The sequence below is a fragment of the Humulus lupulus genome, chromosome 6 (assembly GCF_963169125.1).
Source record: "Humulus lupulus chromosome 6, drHumLupu1.1, whole genome shotgun sequence".
In the NCBI taxonomy this organism is placed as follows: domain Eukaryota; kingdom Viridiplantae; phylum Streptophyta; class Magnoliopsida; order Rosales; family Cannabaceae; genus Humulus; species Humulus lupulus.
Window position 1 is genome coordinate 214059358 of NC_084798.1, and position 10674 is coordinate 214070031.

The 10674-nt window shown below is 30.6% G+C and overlaps 1 protein-coding gene across 1 annotated transcript; it reads right to left on the reverse strand.

The window, feature by feature from the left end:
- Positions 1 to 491: 491 nt before the first annotated feature.
- On the reverse strand, positions 492 to 3562 carry LOC133783195 (receptor-like protein 6). Its single transcript, XM_062222743.1, has one exon. The coding sequence runs from the start codon at positions 3503 to 3505 to the stop codon at positions 704 to 706; it is 2802 nt and encodes a 933-aa protein (XP_062078727.1). The 5' UTR covers positions 3506 to 3562; the 3' UTR covers positions 492 to 703.
- Positions 3563 to 10674: the final 7112 nt, after the last annotated feature.

Sequence of the window (10674 nt, forward strand, 5' to 3'; positions counted from 1 at the left end):
CCAAATTATAATAATGATAGGTTTTGTTACAGTAGTTTTTTTTTATGTTTTAATATTTATACAGGGAACACGCATAAATGAATTATTTTCTATGTTTGAATTTTCTGTGTTGAATAATTAATTGAAGATGGAGTGAAAAATGATGCTTGGAGTTGTAAAATCATACTTTTGAAGTTATAAAAAAAAAAGAAAACAAAGAAAAATACGACAGCTCCAAAAGACTATTTAAGCTAGAAATAAAACTAACAATTAAAATAATAATAATAATTTCCTATTTCTCAAGAAAAATAATAATAAGATGCTATCCACCAATACATCTTCGAATACGAAAAATAAACAAATCTTTTTTAATAAAAGAGAATATGGATGGTCATGGTCATTTTCATTGATAAGCAAGATAAGCCGAGGATGAGCGGTGTGATGTAATAATGAACATTTGCATATTTAAATTGCAAATGATGGGCAATCTCAAGTACAAAAACACATAATAATAATAATAAGGAAACTAATTACTCTTATTTACTCCAAGACATTATTTTATAAATTTATACCACCCAAAAAGACAAGAAAAAAAAGAGAAAAATAATAAAAACACAAAATACTACAACACCAACATGAGTTTTATTACAACATGAGGCTAAATATAATTAAATCTAAATAAATAACAGACACTCCTTGCCAATTATGACACCACATTGCTCTACTACAACCACTTTACAAACAAACCTGCTCTTCCATTTGAGAAAAAATTAATATAACCTATGAAGATCCCAAACACAAAGCCACATCCATACCCCAACAGCACAACTTTCCAAGTAAATCCATTTGCATCCTTCGATTCATTTTCTTGCTCCATGGTTGATCCTTCATATTCCTCATTGCATGGTTTGGACAGTGGAAAACCACACAAATTTAAATTTCCTTTGAATGAATCATTGCTAAAAGTATTGAACTGCTTACCATTGGGTATTGGTCCCACGAGTTTGTTTTCTGAAAGGTTTAAGATTTGGAGCCATATTAAATCGGTCAACTGCAAAGGAATATTCCCACTTAGCTTGTTAGCAGAGAGGTCTAACCACTCAAGGTTAGTCAAATTTCCCAATGATGATGGTATGGTACCTCTGAGCATATTATGAGAAATGTTGAGGCCCTTGAGTGCGTTCAGCCCTCCAAGGAACACTGGAATCTCTCCACTAAAATTATTGCATGAGAAATCAAGAGTTACAAGGATAGTTAGGATATGCACCAACTCTAACTCATTTCCTTTCATGGTCACTATTATAGAGTCTTGGTAATAATCCTCTCCCATGTACTTCAGTTGGACATTCTCTGTATTCATCATAGCTTTGAAGTTGACAAAGTATTTTGTTGGAAGAGCACCATCAAACTCATTGTGGGACAAATCTATAATCCTTAACTCAGGAAAAGGATCTTTGATTTTAGGTTTTCTTATCGAACCATAAAACCTATTAGATCTCAAGACTAAAACCTGTAAGGCTGGAAGAGAGTCTAGCCAGTGAGGAAATGAGTCGTTGAGGATGTTATTTCCAAGATCTAGAACTTCAAGATTTCTGCAATATTCTAGTGATCTTGGCAATGAGCCTTCTAAATGATTTCCATTTAGATTGAGATTTCTCAAAGTACTTCCTACTGAAAATGTGTTGGGGATAGTACCATAAAATTTGTTCCTAGAAAAATTCAAGACCGAAAGAAGTTTACTATGTTTTACAATGCATCGAGGAATGATACCACTCAAGTTATTCGAAGATAAATCAAGCACCCCAAAGAATGACATGTTGCAAAAGGAAGTTGGGATCTCTCCCACAAATTGATTTTTGGCTACTGAGAAGAACCCCAGAGAAGATGATGCAATAACTTGAAGAGGTCCTGAAAACAAGTTGGAGCTAAGATCAAGGTATCCTAGCCCATTCCATGGAAGAGGCTCTATATATGTTAAAAAATTGTGAGAGAGAGTCAAGTTGTAGAGAGAATTCTTTCCCACCTCCCATAACCATTTAGGAACACTTCCTTGAATCTGATTATGGGAGAGATCTAAGGTAGATAATATTTTTGAAGATTTTAAAATGTGTGGGAACTCAGTAATGTTGCAAGAAGACAGATATAATTCCTCAAGATTATCCAAACTATAGTTTTTGGTGTTTCCAAAGGTTACTGAAATATTATTAGAGGAAAGGTCAAGATATACTAACCTTTTGGAAATTAAAAGCTTTTCCAATTCCAAAGTACCACTAAACTTATTTGATGAGAGATCCAAATCTCGGAGGTTTTGACTTTGAAATGTGGATCTTGGAGTGATGCCCAAAAACACAGTTTCACCGAATGAAGTAGTTTCAAAATCACGAATTATCTCCCCAGTAAATTGGTTGTCGCTGAGGTCTAAATGCTCCAAATACGGTAGGGCATATATCCATGTTGGTATTGTCCCGTTGAGTAAGTTGTTTGATAAAATCAATTCAGTGAAATTTGGAGCACTATGCACGAGATGGTTTGACGAGTCATAAAATTGAATGTTGTCCGGAAGTGGACCAACCAAGTTACTGAAACTTAATTCCAAAGAAGACAAAGATTTTGGGATATCTTTCAATAAAAGAGGTAAGTTAATGGAGAAGGTGTTATTATGGAGAGTTAAACTGTTAAGTGCACTACTCCAATTAGATGTTGGGAGAGAGACATTTGGTGTTTCATTATCTGCTAAAGAAAGACCGATGAGATTCGACAACTCAAAAATACTCTCTAGTAGCTTCCTACTCAACTTACAATTGTCGAGATCAATACCAGCTAAAGAGGAGAAATTTTTTAAAGAGATTACTGGTGAGAGAGAAGACAAATCAGTACCAGCTAGGTAGAAACTTATCAAGTTGGATAAGTTTTGAGAAAGTGCTTTAAAGGTATTTTCCCCTATCATGACTTTATACCCCCAGTGCCCATCGGGTCGAGAAGAAACCCCACCAAGTCCGAGATAAACCAATTTGGAAAGATGGGATATCTCTAAAGGAACATGACCACTGAAGTTGGAGTTGCTCAGATCAAGAGAGGTCATATTCTTGAATTTGCCAAACTCTGGCACAAAAGAGGACTCTCTAAAATCATTATCAGAAAGATAGAGACTTTGGAGATGGTGGAGTTTGAAGAGAGTGCTGTTGGAATTGATAGTGCCTTGAAGGCTGCAACAAGACAAATCCAAACCGATTACATGGCCTGTAACGTTGTCACACATGATTCTGTCCCACGTGCAACAATTAGTTTTCTTATTCCAAACGGCTGTTACGTCGTATGGAGTTCCATCGTCGTTTAATCCATGATTACATGATAGGAAACTTGAAATGCCAATAAATTTGAATGAGGTCTTGAGTTGGAGAAGGGCAGAGCTTTCATCAGGATGGCATTGGGGTGCATGGTCAGGAGAAGACGAAGATGATGAAATGAAAAGTTGAGAATGGATGAGCAAGAAGAAGAATACGAAATAATATAACAACATCCTCATATCTCTCTCTCTCTCTCTTTTATTATACAAAACTGAAAAATCTATATATTGTTTGATGAAAGTGTATAATGGCATCTCATTTTATAATGATGAAGATTCCATGTTCAAACCATGGGAGTCCAGGTGGTGGTGGGACCTTTATCTAAAGATTCAACGAAGAAACTTCAAGAGCATTATTAGACTAATATATAATTGGATATATGTATATTCGACAGTAATTAAGATAAATGTTATATGTATATCCATCTAATATAATAAATGTCTAGATAATTAAAAAAATTAAAATAAAATATTTTTGAGATATTTTACAATAATAATTATTTAAAAATAATAAATAATTAAACAAATTAAAATATGATATTTTAAAGATATTTTACAATGATAATTGTTTTAAAATAATAAATAATTAAAGAAATTAAAATATTATATTTTTAAGATATTTTACAATAATAATTATTTAAAAATAATAAAATCATACATTTTATAACTTAAATAAAATTTAATTAACTTAAAATCACTTATTAGAATAATATCATGTTAAACATGTAATATAATACTAGGCAGAAGCAACGTGCAATGCACGTTTGCTTAGTTTTAAAGTTGTAAACATTGTCTATAAGTTTAACGAAAACTGGTTCAATGGTTTTTCTAAAATATTTATATATAAAATATAATGAATTATAGTTCTATAGTATATATAAATATTTATAGCAATAATATCTATATATATTACATCTAAACACAATGTTGATATAGATATATATATTTACATGACTACATAATGTATATATATATAATACTATAATATATAAAAATTGATTGAAAAGAAATCTCCAAGTCTTCCATGTAAAAAAGCAAGTCGTCCACTCAATAACAATAATAAAAGTATGATAGGACTAAAGTTTTGTTGGAAATCTTTGCTGACAACTAATTTTGGGTTGGAAATTTAGACTAGAATGTATTTATTTAAGAAGTAACGGTGAACTTAAAATATGTTCTTAAACATTATATACAATTACATATATTAAAATTGAAACTTGCTATTTTAAAAATTAATGTCAAGTTATTGTGTGTAATGTTTAGATGCATATATTTCGGGTGACATATCATTACTATTTATAAAAAGTATAATTTTTTAAGTCAATAACTACTACATTCACGTGATATGCGACAGTCAGAATCCCGTGATCCGTAAGGGGAAAGACTGGGTAAGCTGTGCAATCCCACACTGCCTGGGGAAGGTCAAGTGTGATTATTCTAAGACTGTGTAGGTATGGGACTACACAGTTGAAGATGACTTAAATGGATTGATGGGTACTACCTATATCAACAAGATGCATCTTCTTTTCGGTAGCCCATCACTTGAGAACTCCAAAGTTAAGCATGCTTGACCTGGGGTAATCTAGGGATGGGTGACCTCCTGGCAAGTTTTCCTAAGAAGCATGTGAGTGAGGACAAAGCACGCTGAAAAGACTTGTGTTGGTTTGTAGAGCCAGTCGTCATTCCAGAAAGCATCCATAGTGACGTGGGGCGTCACAAATATTGTGACAGTCAGAATCCTGTGATCCGTAAGGGGAAAGACCGGGTAAGCTGTGCAATCCCACACCGCCTGGGGAAGGTCAAGTGTGATGATTCTAAGACTGTGTAGGTATGAGACTACACAATTGAAGAAGACTTAAATGAATTGATGGGTACTACCTATATCAACAAGATGCATCTTCTTTTCGGTAGCCCATCACTTGAGAACTCCAAGTTAAGCGTGCTTGACCTGGGGTAATCTAGGGATGGGTGACCTCCTGGGAAGTCTTCCTAAGAAGCATGTGAGTGAGGACAAAGCACGCTGAAAAGACTTGTGTTGGTTTGTAGGGCCAGTCGTCATTCCAGAAAGCATCCATAGTGTCGTGGGGCGTCACAAATAGTATCAGAGCCTTGACCCAGCCGGAAGTGTGGCCGACGGGGACGTTGGGCCCGTAAGGGGGGGTGATTGTGACAGTCAAAATCCCGTGATCCGTAAGGAGAAAGACCGAGTAAGCTGTGCAATCCCACACCGCCTGGGGAAGGTCAAGTGTGATGATTCTAAGACTGTGTAGGTATGGGACTACACAGTTGAAGAAGACTTAAATGGATTGATGGGTACTACCTATATCAACAAGATGCATCTTCTTTTTGGTAGCCCATCACTTGAGAACTCCAAAGTTAAGCGTGCTTGACCTGGGGTAATCTAGGGATGGGTGACCTCATGGCAAGTTTTCCTAGGAAGCATGTGAGTGAGGACAAAGCACGCTGAAAAGACTCGTGTTGGTTTGTAGGGCCAGTCGTCATTCCAGAAAGCAGTCATAATGACGTGCGGCGTCACATGATCATATCTTTTCATTCCCACTCACCTTTTTTTGTATCAACTAAGTTTACCACAATTCACACCTTTTTTTTTCTAAATAAAAAATAATTTTGTTACAAGACCGAAACCAGGATAATTATTTGTGAATGCTCTTGATAATCATCAAACTTTATAAATATAAAGTTGTTTTCATGGTTCTTTATATATAGAGTGTTTCCACCAAGTACTAAACTTTGTATGTGTTTGGTAAAAAAATTATTTTCGAATTTTTTAAGCATAAAAATGAAAATATAATTTTATTTTTGTTTCTTTATTTTTAAAAAATAAATATGTGTTTGGTAACTATTTTTGTTTTGTATTTTTAAAAACAAAAAATAATAAACGCATTTGATCAATTTTATTTTTATTTTTTGTTTAAAATATGAGATGTTGATTTGAAGAATAGAAGAAAAAAAAATGTCGAAAACGGTTTAAAATTTTTTTGAAAGTGAAAAATTCTATTTTCAAAATTTAATAAATTTTAATTAAAATTTAAAAAAATAATAAATAAAAATAGAATTACCAAATAGATGTTTAATTGTAAAATTTTTAATTAATTAAATAAAAATCTATTTTTTTAAGTGTTACCAAACAACATCTTTGTAAGTTATAATAATTCAAACATTCTTGAATCAAAGCTATATATATGTGTGTGTGTTACAAATGAATGGGTTGATCAAAATTATACTATAATTAGGTGGTCACAGTCCATGTATATATAAAAATTATTTGAAACTTTATTAATAAAGACATCTAAGCTATCCATGTAATATACTTACCTAACATAACATGAATCAAATGAGAAATAGGGTTGTCATCATTTTAATTTGTGCATGTTCGCGATAGTTATGTTAGCTGAATTTTCTTAGTTGGCGATAGTTACTTTTACTCTATCCATTGATCTCACTGTTTACTTGATCAAAATTATTTGAATGGATTTTTTTACCTCTAATTAGCACTTTTTTTAATTAAATAAAAATCAAATGAGAAATAGGGATGTCATCATTTTAATTTGTGCATGTTCTTGTTAAGTATTTATATATAAAATTTAGAGTAAACATGTTAAAATTTGGTAGTCACATAGAATAATAGATTAACAAAAAAAATTATAAAATTACCTTTGAAGTAAGTTCTTTTCTTTTTGCTGCAGCAATTGATTTTCCAGTTGGTTAAACACTTTGTTTAATAAGATTTTTGAATTTTTACATAAAATTTTACTTTCCAGTTCCATTGCAAGGATATATATATATATATAGATAAGTTCTTTGTTTTCTGTTTTTTAAATATATTTATATATATATATATATAAAAGCATAAATTGTTTTCAAAAAATTTCTTACCATTGATATTTTGATATCATGAACACTTCAATTAGTAATCACTATTCTCCCTAACTATTTTTTGCTAAAAGAATTTAGTCAGCTTTTTTATTTTTATTTTATTTATGTGTGTTATAAAGAAACTTATTACAAAGATAATTATTAAGGATTGAATTTGCTTATGCTACTTCAAACCTAACAATTTAATAATTTAAACTAGAAATGATAAGACTCATCCAATGAAGTATTTGCTTCAAATCATGACTCTTTTGGCATAATATGCACATCTATTACTTGGCTCCTTCAACATTTATTTTTTGGACTTTGAATTTTCATTCCATATTAATTAGTTATGAATTTGTCAAAGTCTTTTCAAGTAAAACAAAAGTAATATCATTGTCGATTGGGACATTAAAATATGACTTGATCATATCATCAATTATATGAATCTTGTAAGCTTATATTTTGGGTTGGAAAATTCTTGTGTATGAATGCTAATTTGGATGAGTATTATGTGGTGTAGAAGTAATGAAACTGACCTCCATGGTACACCATTATTATATATATACACCCAAGAATTAAAATTGTTCGTGATTGGTTTGCTGAGTTAACTGAGTGAGTTGCTCAGGCAAATCACGTTTTCTTGAAATATTGCCTATTTTGTGATTGTCTTTGATTTTATATAAACAATTTGATAGCTGTGAAGTTTCTTGATTAGTTCTTGAAAATGTATATTTAATATTATTAAGTGTTAAAATAATTAAGTTTTAATCAATATTTTTATGAAATTAATGTAATATATTTTATTATTGAAAATATTTGATTTGATTTGAATTTATATTTATTTTGCATAAATAATAATGCATTGGGGCAAATATAAAGAAAGAAATAAAGATACAAGATTTGAAAGAGAAATTGACATTTTTAGGGAAAGAAGCCCAAAAAATGGAAGTGGCATTTGTACAATGGATCCCCATATTCATATTTAAGGCCTGTTTGGCATGAATTTCAAAACTTAGAGTTGTTTTAATATTTAATGCTTTTGAAATTTCTTTTTTAACTTTTTTTTTAAAAAAAGCTCTTAAATGATTTAGCGGCTTATTTCTAAAATTACATATTTTCTATCAAAACTAAATCAATATATGTTTTTGTTGGTTACGGTTCTTTTAAAAGTTTTAAATGTAATTTTTTTTCCCTTTATTGGATAGTATTTTTTTGTTACCTTTTTGATATGCATGAAAATGAAATATAAATCTTTCCAAGAAAGAAAAAGAAATATAAAAAAAAAATTCATTAAATAAAAAAGAAAACAAATTTTTTAATGTAAATGGTGATTAGTTACTTACTCATATCACGAGAACCTCTTGTTATGAGCAAAACACGATATAAATTGTTATATTATTTTATATAATATAACGTTAGATTAAACAATATGATAAAATGTGATTTTTCATACAAATATGATTTGTCAAACTTTGTAACATAATATTGAGAGTTACAAAATTAGACATATGTGTGTGTCCAAGTGTAACATATTTGGAGTTACAAAATCAGTTAAAAGTTTGTAACTCTAAAATATTATCCAATGATGTGTAGATTGAGAGTTACACATTTTGTTTGAATTTCACAAATTCGGTGATATGGTTGTTGAAGATATGATTCTAACTTTCACTATGTGTTGGAGGTTAAAAAATCAAGTGAAAAAGAGTTTGAGACGTTTTTTAAAAAGTGGAAAATTTGGGAGGCTGAAATAGCACGCTGGTCGCGGCCACCAGCATCCCAGACCGCGCCCTGAGAGTCGGGGACTAGCGGCTGTGGCCGTGAATGTCCTTGGTCGCAGCCGGGTGTGTTGATAGCCAAATCCCAATTTTCTGTTTTTCAATTTTGAACGGTTTTAACATCCCAAGTAACTCTCAAATCTTCATTTTAATTTCATAATCATCAAATTAAACATTGGTAACAACCAAGGGGTTGGTGGAATTTGAAATTCAAAGGATGTCTCAAAACCCTATAAATAGGAGTATAATGTTCACTTGCATGACATACCATTTTCTATCCACCAAGAACTCAGTCAGTTTTTAATTTTTTTTATTTATGTGTGTTATTATAGAAAATTATTACAAGGACAATTAATAAGGATTGAATTTGCTTACGCTACTTCAAACCTAACAATTTTATAATTTATGCTAGAAATGATAAGGCTCATCCAATGAAGTATTTGCTTCAAATGACCACTCTTTTTGGCATAATATGCACACGTCTATTACTTGGCTCTTTCAACATTTACTTTTTGGCTTTGAATTTTCATTCCATATTAATTAGTTATGAATTTGTCAAAGTCTTTTCAAGTAAAACAAAAGTATTATCATTGTCCATCGGGACATAACAATATGACTTGATCATATCATCAATTATATGAATCTTCTAGCCTTATATTTTGGGTTGGAAAATTCTTGTGTCTGAATGCTAATTTGGACGAGTATTATGTGGTGTAGAAATAATGAAACTGACCTCCACATACATTTTAAATGTCTAAAGGACTTCCCAAAGTTAGTTTCATGGTGCACCATTGTTGCATATATATATATATATATATATATATATATATAGGACAATTCTCCTATAAAGGTTTCACTTTAAGTCATACCGGTAAGGCTCTCACTGTTTCTCGACCTTTGAACAGTTTTCGGCGCGGTTTTTTATTTATGATCATGTATATTGTAGCTATTTAGAGCATCCTGCAAAATTTCAGAAAATTCTGAATAGTTTACAGTACCGAAAACTAGGTTCAAACATGTTGCTTTCCACGCGCATAAAAAAAATTAGTCACGCGTGCAACATGTTTGAACATAGTTTTCGGTACTGTAAACTATTCAGAATTTTCTGAAAATTTATAGGATTCCCTAAAAAGCTACAATATACACAGTCATAAAAAAAATCACGCTGAAAACTGTTCACGGGTCGAGAACACTGAGGGCCCTACCGGTAGGGCTTAAAGTGAAGCCCCTATAGGAGAATTCCCCTATATATATATATATATATATATATCTCCTATATAATAAATGTGTAGATAACAGAAATTCTTGTTTTTAACAGTTTTTTATTTTTTTCCGTTAACTTTAACGGAATATTATTATATTTAACATAATATTCTTATATTTAATGGTAGATTGTAAACATGACTTAAATTTAAATAAAATAAAATAAATAAATAATTAATTAAACAAATCAAAATATGATATATTTTTTTAGATATTTTACAATAATGATTATTTAAAAATAATAAAACAATATATTTTATAACTTAAATAAAATTTAATTAAATTTAAACTTAATGTTATATTAAAGATATAAACTTAAACTAGAACAAACATAAACTTACACAAAAATAAATAAATTAATTAATTGAAAAATTATATTTTAAAGATATTTTATAATAATTTAAATAATTAAATCATGTTTATTTAAAAATA